Source organism: Aspergillus puulaauensis, chromosome 8 (genome assembly GCF_016861865.1).
Source record: "Aspergillus puulaauensis MK2 DNA, chromosome 8, nearly complete sequence".
Lineage (NCBI taxonomy): Eukaryota > Fungi > Ascomycota > Eurotiomycetes > Eurotiales > Aspergillaceae > Aspergillus > Aspergillus puulaauensis.
In genome coordinates, this window is record NC_054864.1 from 897,432 (window position 1) to 919,421 (window position 21,990).

A 21,990-nucleotide genomic window follows, 5' to 3' on the forward strand; every position below is an offset into this window, starting at 1 on the left:
GGCCTAACGGCAGATCCATATTAGCATAATAAACACAGATAATTTCACGACAAATATTCTTCCCCGGCTTCGGAATGAGGATTGACTCATGCCTTCTGCTGACGGCACTCAGTACAAGCCTTCTTATTTCTCCTCGAAGCAGACCTGTTCGGTTTCGAGTCATCAGCATTCATGAGGCCCCGGATGGTAAGCATCTTAGTGAATAAATTCTCTGTGGATGTAGTGAGCTTCGATGCTTAAGGGATAGCTTACGAATGAGGACTCTCAGGCTCCTCCATCTCGACAACTCAGGCAGCTTCAGGCACAGATAGTATTGTCACTGGATCGGATATATGGGTTAATTGTATATCCGGGACATAGACTGCCTGTGAATACTAGCAGTTTTGGTTGCTGTGTTAATTCACTATGAGGTGGAGTGGGTGTGTGTGAATTCGTCAGTAAATGTGTGAGTGAATATGTGTGGGAGTTGGCGACATCAGGTTGACCTGAGGGTGGGGACCTGTAAACAACCACCTAAGCTTTTGATAGCAACAAGCAGCACTGACAGGTCTGACCACACTGTTTGTTTAATTTTCCGTCTTCTGTGATTTGCCTGTTGGAATGGGCTGCAACGTTGCGGCTAACTGCCTTGCAGATGCCGCCATCACCCCGAATACGGCCCCTACCCACAATGGCTATCATGGTTCGTCAAATAATTGGTCAGACTTTGCGAAACTGGTCCTCTTGGTCTAATGGCAAGTTGGAAGTTCCCAACAACCACAGGTGTTTAAAGTGCCCTGTACCGTGCGCAGTGCATAGGAGTCCATCCTCGCCCAAGTACAACCACACCGATCGTTACCTACTGCGGTCGAATATCATACCTCATCCAGGGCCCAGGCTGCAACAGGGTAATACCTCATCTCCACAAATTGGTGACATGAGGCCAAGGTGAAGCATTGCCATGCAGGCTGGGATGACCGGGGCGGTACCGGCTACTGTGCATGGGCTCAGTAGAATTGACCGGTATGAACCGGGCTTGTTTGTCTCCGGCGCCTTTTTTTTACTTCGCACCAGTATAGATCACCTATAAGTTTGAATGGGTTATTCCGTCTAGGCAGGTTGCGGGGCCGTTGCTGCTCCTCATCTCAAATACGCTACATAAGCCGCCGATGTCTGGATATAGTTCTAGTCGTGGGCAAGTTATATATACAGATGCTACCCGGCGAACACTACTCATGAGTGCAAATAACCCCTTTTATCAACGAAGATTCCGCCCAGTCTGGAAATTGTGACTCGACTCGCAATATGACGGCGCGTCCCCTATGTGATAACATGCCTCCCAGTCTTGTGCTCGGCCTACTTCAGCAGATCATGTCGGCCTTGTTCCTCAGGTTCGACTCCCTCCCTATCAACTTGGCACGAGCATCTACAATTGCATGTTTGCCCCTGGTCAGACTCACATGCTGCCGAGATATGTGACACAAATAGGCAGGCTTGCGCGCGTCGATCCAGCCTCGCACGATGACGAAGCAGGGCGAGCCCAAACCCACGAGGGTAAATCCGCAAGCAGCCTGCGCGATCCTGACCACAACGCTCTCACTGATGCTACAGTATGACAACCGGCACCCAAAGTTACTTCTACCTCTGGTGACATGATGCCGACAGTGACATTGGAAGGTTTCTTCGATAGACCGTGCTGGTACTTGCTGGGTCTTTTATTTCTCCTCGGGTACTGGTCACAGCAGAGGACAACTCATTTCGCCTTGTTTAGGGCTCCAGGGGGCCCTGTGGGGGTTGGGCAGTTTGTAGCAGCTCATGCACATCGAAATGTGCCCTTGGTTGTTCGGTTCGCATATTGTTTGTGTTACATGGATACACCCAGTGACCGACGCGCAGGAGTCCAGGCCATCCCATAGAGGGCGTGACTTCGATGCTTCATTGCTTGCCTACGGCTGAGGCCCACGACGGCTCGAAGTCTTGGTCAAGGGACGCTCGCATCGTTTGTGCTAATGTAGTACATGGGTACTGCTCATGCCACAGTGTTGGTAGAGAGTGCAGCGGAGGCCAGGGATTGCTAACATTCTGTGCCGCCAGTCAGTTACTTAGAGCAACTTCCGACTTTGCTATGGAAGTGTCGAAATTCCCTTGGTGTTCTACCAACCCTAGTACTCCCCCATCGGCCCCTCATTCAACTACCGATAGATATGCCCTACAAGCGATTCTGTGTTGTGGTTGGCTGAGGGCGATGTCATCAACATCCCGTCTTAGGCTATACTGACATCACCGTGGCGAGCGAGATATATAGAAAACTCATGTAGAACCATCCAACAACTCACACTCACCTAATATCCGTAACAAAACAAAGATTTCAGCCCTATTATGTCTTCTGATTTGCCTTCCATCGACGAACTCAAGCGCGCTGCTGAAAGCGGCCAGCGCATCACACCTGAAGATGTTTCGGTGATTGGCCATATAGAGAGCGAATTGACAGGCGGTGGTCCGATCCAGGGAGGGCCTGCTGCGATCGCCCAAGGTCTGGCGATGCGACAGATGAGTTTTGATGAGAAGCTCGACGAACTGGCCCACAAACCCCAGAATCGGATTACGCAAGAAGATGCGAGAGAACTACAGGAACTAGAGGTTTGTGTTCCGGCTCCTCAGAGTTGGCGGCAATGACATTGATCAAAGTCTACAGGGTCGTGCTTTCAATAAACCCCCAACAGCGGGATCCGTTGCCTCGCAGGTTAGGTCAATTGCAGATAGAAATGAAGCACTCGGTCTTCCGCCAGTATCAGCGAATGCGCCAGAAGCATTTGTGACAAAAGATGATGCCAGCGACGCCCAACACGAAGAATCGATGATCTACGGCGGACAAAATCCGAGGGGTGGGATGGCGGCCCAGATGCAGGTGGGTAGAACTGCGGGGCGGCATCAAGTTCTAACCACCCTGTTCACCGATACAGATTTTGCTAACTATGAAAAGAGTGCGGCCGATAAGCTGGTGCACGCGAGACGTGATAGCTAGGTCACTTTCAGTCTGTTGATACTCGAGAGATGCGAATACGCATACGCATAGTATATCCGACTGAGTACGTGCCACGAAAGCTGTCAGCTTGATAAGAGTTGACATGGTTTGCAGCCGGTGAAATGCCGGGATCGACCTGCACGGGTAAATCAATTCTTTGTGGGTGTCTGAGACGGACCGCTAGATTGGCCATAATTGGTAGGTCGCAAGAGTCATTCTTTTGAGGTGCATATTGTTTCCAATAAATGGACTTTGGTGTTTCAAAGGCTGGTGTCTTGCAAAGTAAATATCCAATCGGAGGTGTGCGAGCGGCATTTTTGGGATATCTGATTTGAAATTCTCCCTTTGACCGGCAGTAGTGGTACCTTATCACGCTGCATTAAGGTTTGGAGGGGCCAGAATTGTTGAGGGCCACATGGGTTGAAGTTTTAGTGGTCGAGCCGGTGGGCTGATAGCCGCGAGTTGTATGCCATATCTTTGGTGGAAGCCTTCGAGAAACGTAAAAAGAGTAAAAGACCCTCGTATATTATTCCTCTCAATGTTGACGTGGGTATTCCGCATGAAAGGCAGATTTGCGGATCCACCGCAGGTGATTATCACAACAATTCGTCCAGTGACCAGTCCTGTGTTATTCGGAGGCCCTGACGGTGACAAATACTTGCAGCGGGGCCATGATTTGAGATAGCAGCTGCAAGGCAAGCTCCCGACCGGAGTCGGGCCCTCGCTTCAGCTTACTGAGGAGCTGGCAGCTGCACCGGATATAGTCGGCGCAAGGACTGATTGGTTCGAATCGAGGATGGACTGCTCCGAGCGTCTGGGCTTGATGGAGAAGACTCCAGCGCAAATCCGGTTCGTTCGTGGAGGCTGGGGTTGCCGCTCTGCCCCTCCATAGCATGCTCGCATCGAGGAGCTCGCATCGAGGGAGCTCGTCAAAATATGTCGTCACAGCTTGAGAAAGAAGAAGTTGAATTGATGTAGAGTAATTCGTAGGACGCAATATTGTTCGGAAGTGCAATTGATGCGCGAATTGATAAGAATTGATGGAAGATAGCTGGAGTGTTGTTGTGATTGACAGTGTGTGACGCAGGTGTTGCCAGCCAACCCCTCACCTCCTTCTGCCCACTTCGCACTCCTCCGTCATGACAAATTCTGGGCTTAGCTCTGTGGTTCCCGGTCGCTCGGACGGTGAGCAGCAGTCACTTGGACCATGGAATCCTGGATCACTCGAAGAACTCAGAATGTCGCTCACCGGCTGTTATAAATACCACTTCCCTCCGCACGTCTTCTCAAGGGTCCCCAATCCGTGAGCACCTTGATCGCTATCCTCTGCCTCTCGTCCAATCAAAGGCCCATCCCGCCTCGAACTTCTCGAGCAAAATCGCCCTAGTTTATCCAGTTCCATAACGTCACAATGCCTTTGACTGGTCACTGTCTGTGTGGTGCTGTCACCTACTCCGCCGAGGTTGACAAGCCCCTCATCACGGCCTACGACCACTGCGATGACTGCCAGCGCCAGAGCGGTTCAACCTACTGTAAGCAATGCAAACCCACCAATAATTGTCCAATCACTGGAGAGTAGATTCTAACTTCTTGCAGCCCTTGTTACTGTCGTCCCCAAGGATTCCTTGACCATCAAGGGACCTACCAAGAGCTACGCAAAGAACGGCTCCTCCGGCCAGCCCGTCCACCGCATCTTCTGCTCTGAGTGCGGTTCTCCCATTGCCCACGACCCCGAGGCTGCTCCCCCAATTATTGCTCTCAAGGCTGGTACCTTGGACACCGAAATCAAGAAGAATCTGAAACCTGTACGTTTCCTGCAAAACAATACCGGAAATGCCGCCAGAATAGCGCAACTAACCCCGCATACAAATAGGACACGGAGATCTGGACCGTCAGCAAGCTCCCCTTCTGCGCGGAGCACCTGGCCAATCCTTTCGAGCACATGCCCCAGTAAGCGACACGACGCGACGAAAAGTTGGAGACGCCTTATGAATGGAACGATATGCAAGTATTTGACACGATAGTATAGCAAAATATGAATGGTACTACTTTTGGCGCCTTTTCTGGACCCTATTATTTCGCCTTGCCCTCTGAAACTAAGCCCATGGAAGTACAATGAACCCTGAGCTTTCATTGCTCCTCCCACCATCTTCCTGTAATACTGGGAGCAACTATGAACATCCATAAAATATCCGTCTCTTGAATTAGTCTAGACTTGGAAATGAGCATATGCCTACTATACTTGAAGGCCTGATTAAACCCGCGAGCTGGGAACTGCGAATTTCATGAATCCCTTCAAGGAAAGAGCCATCGTTGCGGCCGCTCCTGCCTTACGAAACTGCGGTCATATAGGAAGGTACAGCCGGTCCATCGTTCCTGCCTGCCGAACAATTAATAGGAAAGAGCCGTTGGTGTCGGTTGTTCTTTCCTACGAAACTACCGGCATCATGGATGGCAGCGGAAGGCGCGAAGGGCTTCTGAACGAAATAGGAAAGTGCTCAAGTGAGGACAACCCAAGCAGGTTGCTCTATAATCGACGGAAAGACGGCGTCGTGATTGTTTCAACCACATTCTCCTAGCTGAATCGAGTGGATCGGTGATTTTCGATAGGCACCAACCACTCTAGGAAATATGATAATGGAATGCTTAGGTGAGTATTCCATTCTGACATCGCAGCTCGGAGATCGCAGCTCGGAGATCTACGGTATCCAGGCACCTCAGTTTCGCCCGCCAAGGTTCCAATCACACGGTCCGGAGTGATTCTCGCAACTATATTCGCGCATGGGTGCTCGGTGAGACAAGACGAAAACCACCGCCTGCTGTCGGAGAGATACAAACACGATATTATGAGCTCAGCCCGTCATCTCTGTGTAAGGAAGCTTACGGCTCCGTTCCTTATAGCAAAACAGAGTTTTGCGGACTCAGCCTCGACTCGTACTCACCGAGACTATTTTCGATGGCAGAGTATACATACAAGAGATCATTATCTCCCAGCCCAGGCAACTTTCCACCAGAATTCCTGATCTGACCATCACAGAACAATGTCTTCGGGGACCCTCTACGTCAGGGACTCGCGAACCGACATCAAATATGAGATACCAATAAGGCGAAACGCTGTTGCAGCCACCGAACTGAAGAAAATAAAGGCGCTTGCAGTAGGTTCGAACCGAGCTGATCAGGTTTCAAGCGGACTCAGGGTGCACGATCCAGGATTACTGAACACAACTGTGCTCGAATCTGCTATTAGCTTCTCGTATGAGCCCAACTTCCCAAATATGGGATCTAGTGAGACTAACGTGCTCTAGAGACCATGATCGCGGCCTCCTCCTCTTCCGTGGGTACAGTTTGGAGGAGCTATGGAACAGCGACTTTGAGGACATGTTATATCTGCTAGTATGGGGGTCATATCCGACAGCATCACAAAGAGAGGATATTCGCTCCCAGTTAGCGACATATATGCTGGCTGTGCCCGACAGCGTTCGGAAGGCAATACAAGCTATGCCGTGCGTGCTTTTCCCATACAAGTTGCACCTAACTAACTCGTTTATAGAAGCACTACCTCTCCATTGGCACTCATGCTGACAGGACTCTCTGCTTATTTGGCCTGTCTACCAGATTCAATCCCCGCGTCGACATCCGCACACCAGTATCAGGGTAACCGGGACAATGTCGATAAGGCTGTCTTACGTACTGTTGCCGGGTACGCGGTCGTGTTTGGAATCGTCGCCAGTCACCGAAGGAAGACTAACTTTACCCTGCCATCATTAGAAAAAACCTACTGTGAGAACCTGTTTACCATGGCGGGTCTCGTCGATCCTGCAACGGGAGTCCCTGACGTTGTCAAGCTGTCATGCTTCCGTCGGTTCGCCATGCTCAACGCTGATCATGGAATGGCACTCACTGTATTCTCTGCACTTGTAACGGCCTCTTCTCTAACAGACCCTATTTCATGTCTCATCACATCTGTAACATCCGCCTGGGGACCGCTCCACTTCGGCGCCACAGAGTCGGGCCAGCGAGCCCTAGCGGAGATAGGAACGGTGGACACAATTCCTGCCTTTCTAGAACAAGTCAAACAAAGACGCAAGAAGCTATTCGGCTACGGTCACCGCTGCTATAAGGGTGTCGATCCACGAGTCCGTCCAATCCAATCAATCCTGAAAGACCTACCATCTCCCCGTCTCCTGAAATTGGCCGAGGCAATTGAACAGGCTGCTTCCGCAGATGACTACTTCCGCAGCAGGGGTCTATACCCAAATGCGGACTTTTATGGAAACTTTGTCTTCAGTGGCATGTAAGTAACCTTCACTTCCTTCCTTGCGCAAGTTGCATGTCTGCAAAGCACAGACTGGCTCATGTTACTGACACCCTGCCTCCCCATTAGTGGAATCGAGCTCGAAATGATCCCGGCAGCCATGCTAGCGCAGCGAATCATGGGTATCATGGCGCACTGGCGAGAGTACATGCGTGAGTCCAAACGGTCCCAGTTCCCGCTCTCGATACAACGGTGATATCTCGGTTGATTCTTACGTGTTCGTTATCTGGCGGCTAGTGACATCCGGCAAGTTGTTTCGCCCAACGCATCTCTACACGGGCGATGCGAGAGAGGACACCACTAGTCGCCCGAAAATCTGAGACCGGCTACGTACCTTAGTGACAGACGGGAGGCAAACTGTTAGTCGTTTGAAACATTGGATAGATCGGACATGTGGCTACCTAGTACTGGTTCGATTCAATAGAAGGCCCTCGTCTGAACTGCGCTCCTATATTCCTAGTCTCGTACACACCACCCCTACCAACCCCTACTAGCTATCATTGCTGTCATTCGTGTCAGCCACCGAAGAAACAATGGACGGTCATCCTACAGAAACAGCGGCCCTGATACAACGTCCATCTGAAACTCTAGAATCCAACTCGAGATTCACCCCCTCCCAAAAACGCCTGATCATCCTAGCCGCATCCCTAGCATCGGCTTTCTCCCCTCTCTCCTCAAACATCTATTATCCAGCACTCAACAGCCTCGCGTCCGATCTCCACGTCACGCCCTCCCAAATCAACCTCACTATTACAACTTACATGGTCTGCCTCTGCCCAGCCTAATCCAACCAACAAAACATTACTGACTTGGAAAAAATACCTAAAGATCTGCCAATCCCTGTCTCCAACCCTAACCGCCACGCTCTCCGATACGTCTGGCCGCCGCCCCGCCTATATCCTTTGCTTCACGCTCTACATCATCTCCAACATCTCACTCGCACTCTGCAAAACCTATCCGTCCTTGCTGGCTCTCCGCGCCCTACAAAGTACCGGGATAAGCGGGACAGTTGCGCTCTCGGCTGCTGTTGCAGCTGATATCATTACGCCCGACGAGAGGGGGAAGTACATGGGATTTACCTCGCTGGGGAATATTCTTGCGCCATCTCTTGGACCCATTCTGGGTGGGGTTTTAAGTGAGAGTCGGTTTGGGTGGAGGGGCGTCTTCTGGTTTCTGGCGCTGGGCGGAGGTGTAGTCCTTCTAGGGCTGGTGGGTTTGTTTCCTGAGACGAAGACCGAAACAAAGAAAAGGAGACAACGCCCAGAAGCGGCAACAGCATCAGCAGAAGAAGAGGAGGAGGAAGAAGAAGAAGAAGAAACAAGAAGCCAGAAGAGAAAGCTCGTACTCGCCGTCCCCAATCCGCTTAACTCCCTACGGATGTTATTCCACTTTCCCACAGGGCTGATTCTACTCGCGAATGGGATTGTTTTCGCGAGTTACTATGCCGTAACAGCAGGGATTCCCGCACAGTTCAAACAGATCTATGGTCTTTCGGAAATGGGAATCGGATTTGTCTTTATACCTACAGGACTTGGGTCGTTGCTATCCGCGGCGTTTAACGGGGTGGTTGTTGATTGGAATTATAGACGGTCGAGGGATCAATACATCCAGGAGGTTTCTAATATGAGTGAGAACTCAGGTGCAGATACGAATATGGAAAAGTTTCCTATCGAGCGAGCACGGCTTCAGATTGGTGCCCCAATGACAGTATCTTCCACCCTTGCTGAGTAAAAATATGTGGGAATCGCTAGCTAACACGATGCACAGTTTCTCTGCTCTCTTGCAATTCTAGCCTATGGTTGTGTGCTAGATCTTCATCCACCATTATTCGTCTCTCTCATCTTAATATTTCTAGTATCATTTTCGGTAACGGCCTCATATAATGTCATGAACGTATTGCTTGTGGATCTGTACTACAGCACGCCCGCCACAGTCATGGCAACAAACAACTTCGTTCGGTGCTTTTTAGGCGCGGCGAGTACAGCGTCTGTGGTTCCAATGATTGAAAAACTCAATAACGGCAAAACGTACGCTTTAGTTTCGGGAATAATTGGAGGTCTTTGCTGGCCGATTCTAGCCATCGTCTATATTAACGGGGCCAAACGGAGGTCTTGGAGGGACTCGTGATCTCAGAATCAACATGAATGAGCCACGGAAGTATTACAGTTACTTATTATGCTTGCTGATTGGGATGATCGGCTCCCCTAACTCGCCGAGCTCCCAATAGTCACCGAGATAAACTAGAAAAAGCCACAAGTTACACATAAAGACTGCGCATAGCGGCTGTTCCTATAAAGAGAGTGTCTGTTCAAGATGTAAATGGGTTTCCCCGTCAAGGGGTGGCCACGATAGCATCATATCGTAATTTAAAAGACAGTTGTAAAATGCACCCGCACAAGGTCATCTACCTTACTTCTCTGTTATTGGGTTCTGTCTTCGCCACGCTGCTGAACCCTCTCCCATCCAGTTTACCAATCCTTAAACTTCGGTATCCCAATACGCCATGGATATCCCCGGGAGATACCATTTTAATGTCAGGTATGCATCCCTTGCGCATTCATTGGTGCATCCAGCACTCAACTTTAAGCAGATACGCATCCTCTGCCGCGTATCAGCAGTTGGGGGCTCCACGCAAACTCAACTTACCTCTTGGTCTTTGTTGATCTCGACGTTCTGTATGGTGAAAACCTAACTGTTATTCTCCATTGGTACCAGCCGGACATGGCAATGCACCACCCGGATCATCCCTGGGTAGAACCAAGTGGGCGTGGAAAGGGCCAACACGGGGAGCACATAGCGGAGTATATTGCCCCTCAGCCCCCAGCAGGCTCGCATCATCGATATGTCTATCTTGTGTTTGAGCAGCATGAAGAATACACTTTCCCCGGGTGTTTCAGGCACATTTTCCCAAAAACAATGGACGCAAGGGCTGGGTTCAATCTCCGGCAGTTCGTAGAGGTTACTGGCCTCAAGCACCCGGTGGCTGGGAATTACTTCTTTGTCAAAAATGACGACGCTGCAACGGGGACGTTGACAAGCACCGTGTCCACCACGAGCCCAACAACAACGTGGGTGAGATCGGCACCCTGCACTCAGCCGGTGATTGCAACGGCTACAACTCTATTAGGAGTTCAGCAGCAGCATGTGAGAGGGACGCGAGGTCGGCAGACTATCATGTAGGACAGGTGTATGCGAGGACAGGTGGGGTTAGTATCCGCTGGCGGTTTGGTGGACGGCGTTGGTCCCGTTGTCCCGGGGGTCAATTAGCTCTAATACATGGTGTAACCCACATGGTCTAAGGCCGTTAGTTTATGCACTGGAACCGTAGAGAATTCAGACGTGCTAATTCGTTGAGCACTTCTGCTCTCCCTAGACAAGGTCCAAGGCTGAGCCTAACTAGAGGTGATCAACCTGCAGGAACTCTACCAAAGGGCAGCATGCAATCGTGCCACAACGCCTGTGATAAGCATTTGCACCCTTATCTAATATGACACAAACAATGCGTGCTTCCCACCAGCAACAGGCCGAACACCATAGTCTTCCAAGGACTTGTTGGCACACCATGTGGTACGTGGTTCGTGTAACATGAGAAGACAGCCGGAGGAGGATGCAGTGCCATTGCTACCCCGGCTCCACCTGTATTTATTGTAATCTTATTAGGAGAAGCGTTAGATGCCTGTGGGATTGAGACAGAGTGAAATGCCACGCCATAAACCGCGTGCGTCCATATATACCACGCCGAGACGATGCATATTTGTGTTTGAAACTCACGCTAGTGCCATGAAACAGTGACTAAGAGACACTGGTCGAAGTACCCCCATGGAAGGCGAATTATCTCCAGATAAATTACCCAAGAGCGTCAAGGTTCGCTCAACTTGCAATGCGTGTCAACAAGCAAAGATTCGTTGCAGCCATGAAAGACCTTCCTGTAAACGATGTCAGAAACATAACATAGACTGTGTTTACAGCATATCCAGGCGGTTAGGGAGGCCGGCTAAAAAGAGAGACCCGAATATTGATCCCTCTATGGGTCAGGGAGGAAGTGATGGGCCATCGAATAAGAGATTACGCGGCCAGAAAAAGAAGAAGGTTAAAGAAGAGCCCCTTCCAGATTTCGATACGAGCGAACAGTCTGTCGATGGTGAAAGCAAACCTCTATTCGACACCCTTACTTTCGACCATGGACACATTGACGACATACCGAATGAAGATCCTAGCTTGCGCACCCCAACGTTCATGGACATCGTCACGGCCGCGCCCTTTTCAAGTTCGTCCACTCATAATCCTCTCATGTCAACGGTCAGACTGACTCGTGAGCTTCGCATAGTGTCCAACGATATCGATATGGCCTCCGATAGCTGGCTGCATGAGTTCATGTCGAATCCCTTCACCGACCCCACTCAAAGTTGCTCTTTTGTCGACCCGTTCGACAACGATATTGGGGTTGACGACACAACAACAAGAACATCGACGGATCAGGATAGTCTGCCAGTTCAATCGGAAGGGCTTTCAGACTCAACGCCAGAAGCACTCGATTTATCATCGTCTTCAAGCTACTACCCCGCGCTCAATGACTGCTTATCTCACAACGAGTCTGTATCCAGTGCTTCTCAAAGCCGCCTTCAAGGAAATTCTGTTTACCCTGAAAGTCTTAAGCACGAGGCGTTTCTCTGGTCACAATCACTTCCCTCTCTAAGTGGGCCGGAGCCATCAAGTTTCTTTCCTCAGGCCAACCCTTCAAAACGAACACAAGACTACAGTTTCTCGGGTGAAGAACTGGTGACAAATGTCGGTAGCATTTCGAGCATCTGCCCGTGTCAAAGTCACGATCATACCGTGCGGGACCTGATCCGGGTAAACGCCTGTGCTTTGCAGACTGGCCCCACGGTTGCTATCGACTCGATCCTAACATGCCAAAGGGTACTGCAGCAGTTGACTGAAACGATACTTCAATGCCGAGGCTGCTCTCAAACAAGGATGAATTTCCTCATGGTGATAATGTTCAGTATCGATAACCTGCTTGTCACACTGGACGCAATCACGTCAGCCGAGAACGACGTGGTAGAAAGATTATTTCCCGAGTACTTCGGAACGGTAGCTCAGGGATACAGGGCTGACGCTGGGATCACAAACCACAACCGAAGATTCAACTTGGGCAGTGTGCCGCTCAGGGCACAGCTCGATGCCTGTCCATTGATAATTGGTGGTTTCTGTGTGCCGTCTGAGGAGAAGTTCGCATTCGTGAAGCGAATTTTGCATCGTCGCCTGGCATGTTTGCAACGGACGGTCCATCGGATCCAAGTCTACACGCAGGAATACCTGGCACCGTCGGCAGGTAAAGTGACGATGATGAAAGAAATCTATCAAAGGCTGCGGTTGATTATGGTGAAACTGAATAAGTTAACGAGGCCGTGATGTAATTTCTTTCAGACGGGTGATGCAAATTATTATTCATACGTACCATCTTTATTTAATAGTCAGAAACCAACAGCGCACTCACGTATCCGGATACACTTTGATGGAGGTGAATGTAGCTCAATCGCCTGTATTAGGAATGACCGCCGTCCCAAGGCCATCACCGCAGAAGACTAAAAGCTATTTCGGGCACCTGTAGGCATCAAAGACCAATGTGGCCCATATTGGGCTAAAGGTTCTGGCAACCGCACCCTAGTTATGGTTTACCCTAGATAGCTGTGCGACCTTCGACGGGTCGGAGGGAGTGTGTGGTTCCACGATGATTTGGCGACATGAAGGAACAGGCTAGCAAAATTTTCGCCCTGATGTGATAAAAACTGTGAGGCTGATGAAATGACGCTTCCCACGAACCCGAGGTTGTATCTCCCATCCGTGAATACCAGAGAATCATATGCACGTGAAGAAATGTGTTTTGAATATCGATACTTCCATTTATATTAGCTTCTTCTGTTCCACCCAGTACCGGTATACTAGGCGTGATTCATTCAGGGGACAGAACTTATGAATACAACAGGGGTCAACAATGCCGACATACCCCAGTCCCAACACATCGAAGCCGGGCAATACCTATTTGTCAAAGGAAGTATCCGACCGCATAATTTATCAACTCATTCTCGCCTCGATGGAATCAGATGCTGGGTGTCAATGTTCGATTGGAGCTTTGCAGATCATGAACGAGCTTCAGGGCGTGCACGCAGTGGTTGAACTGGAAACAATCCTCAGCTTAGTCGACCGTATACATGGCCTGGGCCAAGCGATGCTAAGATGTAGGGATTGCAGAGCCAACCCAGGTCCATCTCTCATGACTCTTCCAGCCCTCACCGACCAGTCTCTTGCTCTCTTTGAAGCAGCCTGTCTGGCCTACAACGTCACCCGAAAGGATGTTTTATTCGACTCGTCATTGCCCGTTTGCATACCGAGCAAGTCGCAACTGGGTCAGATGGAGCTGGAAGATGAAGAGACTGGAGTTCTAGTGCGCATGTTGCTTGGCAAAGGGTCGATGAAGCTATTGGAGCTGCTGAAGGGGCTGCGATCACTATCCAAAGATAATGGTCAGTCGCTCAGAGTTGGTGTTGGGACGTCAAGATCAGGCGATCCATCCGTCGAGCCCGCGATCCGTCGTATTGTATTGTTTATGGAGCAAATCGAAGGAGATTCAGGTGAGCACATCAGTGCCGACGCTTGTTTGGTGCAGGGCCTGACCAAGCTCTAGGGAGCTAAGTGAGTGGACAGTGGCAGGACGAAAGGAATGCCCCGAGGGGATAAATGTATTATCCCATATATCGCTGGAGAGGTCGAGTCATTGGGATCATAGATAGTTGTGAGACGAGCCGGTTTGGATAACACCGGGCGAAGTTGTAGGGAGCAATAATTGGAACCCTTGGGATATAGGAAATTAGTAATAATAGGCTGCGCATGCCTGAAATTCATGAACCTCATCCAAATATCACTCTCTAGGCCCAGTTCCATATGACGAATATGAAATTTGTGGACATCAAGCTAATACAGAATATCGGCTCAGCGAGGCCAGGGACGTTCGAAGTAACCAGCCCATTGACCCCAACCGAGAACCTTGCCAACCAAGGCCTTTTTGACTTGACTTTTGGTAACTTTATCGGGACGATCAAAGTGAAGAGGCTCATCGAGCGCGATTATGGTATAGATATAACGATGGACTCCGTGGCCCAGAGGCGCAGCAGCCCCCATGTAGGGAGTTCCCTTCATGGTCGGGACAAATCCCCAGCCCGCCAGGGTGAAACGCCCGGCACAGTTCATATCCTGCTCAATATCATCGTGGAAAGCCTTGGTGGCTGTAGGTGGAATACCGAAAAATACGCCGTGAGTAACAATACAGAAAGGCATAGGCGCGTCAACGTCTTCGCAGATCAGAACGTATTGCTTGATGTTGAGATCGGAGGGCGCCCTCCAGTGCAACTCTGGCATTCTTCCAGTACTATCTTGAGCAAGACAGGTGTGGTCTGGGAGCAACGGTGATCCAGAATGACCACACTCGGGAGCTTCTAGGATCATGTTGGGCTCAGGTTGATCTTTGAACGCGCGGTGGTTGATAATCTGCCGAGAGTCGTGACCACGGATGCGATACAGCAACCGGCTCAAAGCGAAAATAAACCAATGAAAGATGATCCACATTGTGAAATCCGTAGGTCTAGGGAAAGTTGATTCTTGAGGTGCAGTCTGCGGATGAAGCAGCGCCGGGTGTCAGAAACGAGAGTGAGGCAAGACTAGCACATAGGGACAGGAATGATGGTAGCGACAGTAGGATGTGTTGGTGTACTATAGGATAGAATCGGACAAGAATGGCTTAGGGGGTCAGAAGAAGGGGAAGAGGAGAAGAGGAAAAGAGAAAAGGGCGAAGAGGTGAAGGGAGAATGGAGAGAAGTGACCGGACTCCAGACAGGAAAGGCACAGTCGGGCCGGGACCGGCGACAGCTTCCTGTGTAGGGAGGCCCGGGTAGTTTTGAGGGAACACAAGAAAATTCAATTCCATAATGCGTAGAGACCGGAATCTGCAGTTATCCATCCAACATTTGCAGGCCTGTCTGTGCAAAGTAATAGTCAGTATAGCAGATGCAATCGTGCTCGACCAAAACAGTCCTGTGCAGTATAACAGCTCATTGACCAATCACAGTCTAGGGTACAGTCTCCGCACCGCCTGCTGAAAGCATACATGGTACTGCCAGGTATTCCAGGCGGTGAGGTATATCCGGGCTTTCCGCTGCCCGCCAGTTCCGATCTTCCGTCATCAGCACAAGAACGCAAGATTGTTGGACGACCAGACGAAGCATTGCTGCTGGCTCCACCGCAGCACTGCTGGGTGCTGGTTCCTCCAGCCATGCTGCTCTCTTCAAACTTTCATGCCCGTCCAATGTTGTTCTCCTGAGTTTCTCCTATCACCAGCTCCCATGGCGTTTTTCTCCCAGCTCGCCTCGTCGCCCGAAGAAGCGGACGCGGACTCCGATCGACACCGATCTCCGCGCTATCCCGGCGAGGATACCTCCCCCACATCTCGCCGCGAGATTTGGGGCTGGTACGCCTACGGAATCGCTGCTGAGGTGTTTGCGGTATGCGGTGTCGGTATGTACTTGAAGACCAGGCTACTTGGTATTCGCAGCTGAAGTTTCCAGGCTCGTTTCTCCCGCTTACCTTGGAGCAATTGGCTCGTGAACAGGGCCACTTCCTCTCCAGTAATCTACCATGTGTCGGTCCAAACGCGCCCTCCGCGGCCGGTAACGGGACCGCGTCAACGGACGATGTATGCGTGGTCCCACTAATGGGATTGAATGTCAACACGGCGAGTTTTGCTATGTATACCTTCTCTCTGGCGGTCCTTATCCAAGCCTTGACGCTTGTGTCCTCTAGCGCACTGGCAGACTACGGTAAGATGGCGGTAAATGTTCCGTTGCATGATGGATTGATGCTGATTTCGTTGCAGAAAATAACCGAAAGACCCTTCTGCTGACGTTCGGGTTCATTGGGTCCGCAACGTCCATGCTCTTCATGCTTATTGCGCCGCCAGTGTTCGTACTTGGGGCACTCCTCGTGGTTATCGGCGTCACCTGCCTCGGCTCGTCGTTTGTCGTTCTGAATTCGTTCTTGCCCATCCTCGTCGCCAATGATCCCTCGATTCAGAATGCGTCGGATAAGAATGGAGACGAACTACATGACCTTCATACGGACCCGGATGAATTCTCGCTGCGGTCATGGACGGATGAGGAGGACGGCGACACCCGTCCTTCCCCAGCGGAAGGCCGGGAGAAATCTGGGAAGCCTTCTAGCTCCACGTCACCTGAGCTTCAGCTCTCCACGCGTATATCCTCCCGGGGTGTTGGGCTGGGCTATTGTGCTGCGCTCTTTGTGCAAATCCTGAGCATCTTGCTCTTGTTCACACTGTCGAAGACATCCATGGCCAAATCAGTTCCCACGCTTCCAATGCGATTTGTTCTACTCTTGGTTGGAATATGGTGGGCTTCTTTTACTATCGTCTGCAATCGGTGGTTACGTAATCGCCCTGGCCCACCGTTGGACGGCATCACTCCGGGTTCAGGCTACCGGCAGAAATGGCGCATCTGGTTAAGTCTCGTGGGGTTCGCATGGAAGTCTCTCTGGAGGACAATCAAGGTTGCCCTGCGTCTGCGTGAGGTTGTAATATTCCTTGCAGCATGGTTCTTGATATCAGACGCCATAGCCACTGTTTCTGGGACAGCAATCCTCTTTGCGCGGACGGAGTTGCATCTGAGTACCATTGCTGTTGGTTGCTTGTCGGTCACTGCGACAACCTCGGGAATGGCGGGAGCGTTCCTGTGGCCTGTTGTGGCCCGGCGGTTCGCGCTAGCATCAAACCACACCATTCTTGTGTGCATAGCGCTGTTTGAGATTATCCCACTGTACGGAATGCTGGCTTATGTACCTTTCATCCAAAACTGGGGTGTGTTTGGATTGCAGCAGCCATGGGAAATCTTCCCTCTTGGTGTCGTACATGGAGTCGTCTCTGGGGGACTTGCATCCTACTGCCGTTCATTATTTGGAGAGCTGATCCCACCAGGTAGTGAGGCTGCCTTTTACGCACTGTATGCGGCCACCGATAAAGGAAGCTCATTCGTGGGGCCGGCGATTGTCGGCGCCCTCATCGATGCGACTGGCTCCGTCCGGTCCGGTTTCATTTTCATTGGAATACTGATTGTTCTGCCAATGCCACTAGTGTGGCTGGTCAATGCAGAGCGCGGCCGACGAGACGCCGTGGCAATGGCAAAACATGCGCCTGGCGAGGAGGGAGATGGGTTACTTCGCTAGACAATATATATACGAAGACAGAATTATAGATGATTGAATGCGATATGATACTACCAGAGCAATTGACGGAATATTCCAGCTCGCATCAATTCGTAGATCAAAACAAGATCGACACGTCGTACGGTGTAGATTGAGGTCGGACACGCGAGTGATGAGTTATCATCAGTAACCCCTCTGTCAGCCGCCGCTATCTGGAACCCCTCACCAAATGCTTCAATCATCCGTGACAAACTCAGCCATGAACAGCACTAAAAACCCAAATAGTGAAGCCACCCCTATCAAACCCTGCAATTCAAGATGCATCCGCTGCTTAGTATATTATCTCTAATGCTGACCTCGCTCGTCTACTACAGTAGCTGTGCAGTGGCAGGCAGCCAAGGTCCCCACACCCCTCTTCGTGGCGTCATAGACCCAGCAATGCCCCTCACCATGCGCAGAACAAGAAACAATCCGAGGCCCCTCCACTGGGCTCCCTAGCGACCGGCAGTCTAGAAGTGAACACATAAATAGGAGCCCCATTTATCTTGTTTTCGAGTGAGCTCACTGCCTGTCCGTGAAGCATCCGGGTCTCCGCTCAGTTTTTAGTGTGAAATCACGCCGACGTCATCGCAAGCTTCTCTTCTTCATATAAACCAGCTTAATTCCCTAGATCAAGCATCTATCTAACTTACCATATAACCAATCAATACTTTACGACTCTACGTTACCTCATTTTATATTTACCTACCTACGCAAATACCACCACCATGCCTCAGCAAGTCCCCAAGGCCTCCCACCTCCAAGACCTCTTCAGCCTAAAGGGCAAGGTCGTCGTTGTCACCGGCGCCTCTGGCCCCCGCGGCATGGGCATTGAAGCCGCCCGCGGCTGTGCCGAAATGGGCGCCAACGTCGCAATCACCTACTCCTCCCGCCCCGAGGGTGGCGAGAAGAACGCCGAAGAGCTATCCCGCGACTTCGGCATCAAGGCCAAGGCCTACAAGCTTGACATCGGCAACTATGAAAGCGTGGAGAAGCTAGTGAAGGATGTGATCGCAGAATTCGGACAAATCGACGCTTTCATCGCGAATGCCGGACGTACCGCGAACTCGGGTATCCTGGACGGCTCAGTCAAGGACTGGGAGGAGGTGGTGCAGACGGATTTGACGGGGACGTTCCACTGCGCCAAGGCTGTGGGGCCACACTTTAAGCAGCGCGGTTCGGGCAGTCTCGTTATCACCGCCAGTATGAGTGGGCACATTGCCAACTTCCCGCAGGAGCAGACGAGTTATAACGTTGCCAAGGCTGGATGTATTCACATGGCCCGGTCGTTGGCGAATGAGTGGAGGGACTTTGCCCGCGTCAACTCCATCTCGCCTGGTTACATTGATACCGGGTTGAGTGACTTTGTGGATAAGAAGGTTCAGGACCTCTGGCTTAGCATGATCCCTATGGGCCGAAACGGTGATGCGAAGGAGTTGAAGGGTGCCTATGTCTACTTGGTCAGTGATGCCAGTACTTACACAACTGGTGCGGACCTTGTCATTGACGGTGGATACACTGTGCGGTAAACGCTGTATTTATATACATTTTGGTTGGAGCTTGAATGGATAAGGTGGTATGGTAAAAATGAGGATATATGACTCAATGAATGCAAATTATTAAGAACCTACTGTTTTGGCCCGACAAAAGTAACGAAAACTATCATTATTATATTAAGATGAGCATAAGAATGTATAATTTAATGAAACTAAATACTATGAATTAACTCTAGCGGCAGAATCCCGGAGACGTACTTTACTCTTTTTTCTAAATAGTTCCTATTGAGCTTTTCCAGTTTCATGCTTAAAAAAAATGAAGATTTGAAATATATACAAGTAAATCGTTTCATCAGGACTGCATACAATAGTCATCACAGGCCATGTGCAAATTGTCTGATACAGTGACCTAGGTATATTCCTCCCAAGTTCCTCTCATATTCCATAAACTGAATTTCGCTGTTTTTCAGTGCGAATGTAAAAATGAAATAATTTAGACAATTGCTCTCTTCTTAACACCGACGGTCAAGCCTAGAGGCTTCCGTAGGAAACCTTCACTGGTCTCCATGGGTCCTTCCTGCTGCAACTGCCAGTCAAACATGCGGAAGACAGTAGCGCAAATGACAAGGAGTTCCATCTCAGCGACGTTACGGCCAACACAGGCACGAGGACCAGTGCTGAAAGGAATGAAGGCAGCCTTCTGACGGGGGGTGAGGCGCGCAGGGTCCCAGCGCTCGGGAACGAAGTCGTCGGCATCAGGGCCCCAGATTTGCTTGGAGTGGTGGATCGTATAGCTGGGGACGGAGAGGACATCGCCACCCTTGAAGACGTGGCCACTAATTTCGACGGGGGCGTTTCCTTCGGGAATCTGACGGGGGAGACCCATAGCGGAGGTGCTGTGAATACGCATGGTTTCCCAGATGACCCATTGCAGGCTGGCAAAGCAGTTAGCCGAATTCAAGACTCGAACAAGTACGGTTTAACTTACTAGGGAATGTCCTTAACCATAGCGTGCGTAGGGACATCGATATCCTTGGAGATGGCCTCATCCAAGCACTTGTGGAGCTTGTCAATGACACCTGGAGTGCGAAGGCACCAGTAAAGGATGGCACAAGAAGTGTTCGATGTAGTGTCAGAGCCGGCGATCAATTGGGTCAAGGCCTCAGCGGTAAGTTCAGCACGGCCAAGCTTGTTGCCGTTGGCGTCCTTTCCTTCCATCAAGCGAGCAAGAAGATCCACACGAGTGTTGTTGGCCATGACTTCGGGCTTGAGACGTTCGTTGACACAGGCAACAGCGATACCGGCCAAGTTCTCAACAGCCTGGATACCGTCACGGAAGAAGCGATCGGGAAGGTACTTGGCAAACGGCTTGATAGCAGGGTAGCAGCCAATAGTGGCCGAGACTTCACCACGGCGGTTGAGAACCTCAACAGCGCGGACGTAAGAAGGAGGGTCGTCGGGGTTCTTGCGCATCTCAGCAATATCCTGACCCTTGTCAAGCATGCCGAATGGAGCACCGAAAGCAAGGTCACCAATGATATCGAAAGCCACGAAGTTGAACCAGTTCAGAGCATCAACGGTAGCATAGCCGTTCTTAGGGTTACGCTGGAGCTCGGAGGTGCGGTTCAGCTGCTTGACGAGGTTCTCGATGTTACCGTGAATGTACTGCTCAAACTGACCAATCGACTTCGCAGAGAAGGTGTGGGAGACAGTCTTGCGCTTGCGGGTGTGTTCCGCACGATCGCGGGTGTTGAACAGACCACGACGGATGGAAACGAAAGCATCATAGAAATCAGCCTTCAAGAACCCGTTTCCGTGTCCATAGACAGCCTGGATAGCTGCGTCATCGGCGATTGAGACGTGACGAGGGGCAATGCGAACAAGCTTCCCATGCTTCTTGTGGGCAGCGTCGACGCTGAGGAACCGATGGCCCTTGCGAGTCTGAAATAACAACCAAAAGTTGGTCCACGCAGCCAAACCTGGAGCGGGGACATCACTCAGTCGCCATGTCGCAAGGTATGGGAGGATGTAGTAAGCGGCCAGGATCCCTAAGAGGGCATAGGCCAACCTCTCGGGAGAGACGAGGTCTGGTGTGATAAGATCGGTAATCATGGTGGGCGAACCTGCAAGTAGAGTTTAGTACCATATAGTTACACCAGGACGACGAAAAAAAAAGGCGGAATGAAGATCCCAGCAGAAACGCAGAGGAACAATGAAGCAAAGGCACTAACCCAGTTGGTGGTAGTTGAGACAAGAGAGCGGAGAATCTAGCGGCGGGCAACGCGTCGTTTTGAAAAGGGAGGCTCTTATCAGCGGGAAAAAAGAGATGGGAAAAGGTAGATTTGAATAAGTCGACTTCGCTTCAGTCCATTGTGCTCAAAAACTCAAGTAAAGACAAGCAACAGAGCATTCCGTATGGAGATATTTATGGAAGGCAATCGACGATGCGGTCCCCGAGGCAAACCAACCGCACGGAAGTCGAGGTCGGGAGTCTGGGGTTTCGCTCGCAGTGAGTGCCAGCCGACTCACACCCCCGACACTGCTTCCCCGCCCACTTTGGTCGGTTGTTCTTGAACGACGTTAGACTCCATTTGGCGCTGGGAGATCCTCACGGCCCCTCCTTGCAGTAATCCTTCGTCTGTGACTGGAGAACCATGAGGAAGCACTTTGTGGGTTGGCGAGCTGAGCCAACCAGCCAAGAGAGACGCTCCCGGAGCCAATGAAGGAATTCGACGGCTGTGGCAACCCCGCCTGGAGATGGAAGAATGGAGAGGAAGATGATGAAGTTTGGCGAGATGCTGAGTTGCTGCCGCTCCGTCTATCCGTCCGTGCTCTCTTTTGCCATTTTGGGTCTCGTCATCATTCCTTTT

At 50.8% G+C, this 21,990-nt stretch overlaps 11 protein-coding genes across 11 annotated transcripts; 9 read left to right on the forward strand and 2 right to left on the reverse strand.

Moving 5' to 3' along the window:
• Positions 1–2,358: 2,358 nt before the first annotated feature.
• APUU_80347S (uncharacterized protein) lies at positions 2,359–3,004 on the forward strand (the record flags this gene model as incomplete). The annotated part of the gene is made up of 3 exons (XM_041696617.1): positions 2,359–2,619; positions 2,675–2,887; positions 2,963–3,004. 3 exons carry the CDS (start codon positions 2,359–2,361, stop codon positions 3,002–3,004), a joined length of 516 nt encoding a protein of 171 aa, XP_041562230.1.
• Positions 3,005–4,415: 1,411 nt separating this feature from the next.
• Positions 4,416–4,958, forward strand: APUU_80348S (GFA family protein; the record flags this gene model as incomplete). The annotated part of the gene is made up of 3 exons (XM_041696618.1): positions 4,416–4,536; positions 4,601–4,809; positions 4,878–4,958. 3 exons carry the CDS (start codon positions 4,416–4,418, stop codon positions 4,956–4,958), a joined length of 411 nt encoding a protein of 136 aa, XP_041562231.1.
• Positions 4,959–6,045: 1,087 nt separating this feature from the next.
• APUU_80349S (putative citrate synthase) lies at positions 6,046–7,639 on the forward strand (the record flags this gene model as incomplete). The annotated part of the gene is made up of 5 exons (XM_041696619.1): positions 6,046–6,257; positions 6,310–6,507; positions 6,555–7,298; positions 7,389–7,471; positions 7,557–7,639. The coding sequence occupies 5 exons, from the start codon at positions 6,046–6,048 to the stop codon at positions 7,637–7,639; spliced, it is 1,320 nt and encodes a 439-aa protein (XP_041562232.1).
• Positions 7,640–7,852: 213 nt separating this feature from the next.
• APUU_80350S (putative MFS efflux transporter) lies at positions 7,853–9,050 on the forward strand (the record flags this gene model as incomplete). The annotated part of the gene is made up of 2 exons (XM_041696620.1): positions 7,853–8,083; positions 8,148–9,050. 2 exons carry the CDS (start codon positions 7,853–7,855, stop codon positions 9,048–9,050), a joined length of 1,134 nt encoding a protein of 377 aa, XP_041562233.1.
• Positions 9,051–9,850: 800 nt separating this feature from the next.
• Positions 9,851–10,499, forward strand: APUU_80351S (YbhB/YbcL family Raf kinase inhibitor-like protein; the record flags this gene model as incomplete). Its single annotated transcript, XM_041696621.1, has 2 exons — positions 9,851–9,857; positions 9,910–10,499. 2 exons carry the CDS (start codon positions 9,851–9,853, stop codon positions 10,497–10,499), a joined length of 597 nt encoding a protein of 198 aa, XP_041562234.1.
• Positions 10,500–11,345: 846 nt separating this feature from the next.
• On the forward strand, positions 11,346–12,734 carry APUU_80352S (uncharacterized protein; the record flags this gene model as incomplete). Its single annotated transcript, XM_041696622.1, has 2 exons — positions 11,346–11,586; positions 11,647–12,734. 2 exons carry the CDS (start codon positions 11,346–11,348, stop codon positions 12,732–12,734), a joined length of 1,329 nt encoding a protein of 442 aa, XP_041562235.1.
• Positions 12,735–13,317: 583 nt separating this feature from the next.
• On the forward strand, positions 13,318–14,007 carry APUU_80353S (uncharacterized protein; the record flags this gene model as incomplete). The annotated part of the gene is made up of 1 exon (XM_041696624.1): positions 13,318–14,007. One exon carries the CDS (start codon positions 13,318–13,320, stop codon positions 14,005–14,007), a length of 690 nt encoding a protein of 229 aa, XP_041562236.1.
• A 305-nt stretch (positions 14,008–14,312) lies between these two features.
• On the reverse strand, positions 14,313–14,945 carry APUU_80354A (YbhB/YbcL family Raf kinase inhibitor-like protein; the record flags this gene model as incomplete). The annotated part of the gene is made up of 1 exon (XM_041696625.1): positions 14,313–14,945. The coding sequence occupies one exon, from the start codon at positions 14,943–14,945 to the stop codon at positions 14,313–14,315; it is 633 nt and encodes a 210-aa protein (XP_041562237.1).
• A 1,141-nt stretch (positions 14,946–16,086) lies between these two features.
• Positions 16,087–17,606, forward strand: ATG22_1 (MFS transporter; the record flags this gene model as incomplete). The annotated part of the gene is made up of 2 exons (XM_041696626.1): positions 16,087–16,192; positions 16,249–17,606. 2 exons carry the CDS (start codon positions 16,087–16,089, stop codon positions 17,604–17,606), a joined length of 1,464 nt encoding a protein of 487 aa, XP_041562238.1.
• A 746-nt stretch (positions 17,607–18,352) lies between these two features.
• LXR1 (SDR family oxidoreductase) lies at positions 18,353–19,153 on the forward strand (the record flags this gene model as incomplete). The annotated part of the gene is made up of 1 exon (XM_041696627.1): positions 18,353–19,153. The coding sequence occupies one exon, from the start codon at positions 18,353–18,355 to the stop codon at positions 19,151–19,153; it is 801 nt and encodes a 266-aa protein (XP_041562239.1).
• Positions 19,154–19,613: 460 nt separating this feature from the next.
• On the reverse strand, positions 19,614–21,232 carry APUU_80357A (cytochrome P450; the record flags this gene model as incomplete). The annotated part of the gene is made up of 2 exons (XM_041696628.1): positions 19,614–20,055; positions 20,109–21,232. The coding sequence occupies 2 exons, from the start codon at positions 21,230–21,232 to the stop codon at positions 19,614–19,616; spliced, it is 1,566 nt and encodes a 521-aa protein (XP_041562240.1).
• Between the last annotated feature and the right edge of the window lie 758 nt (positions 21,233–21,990).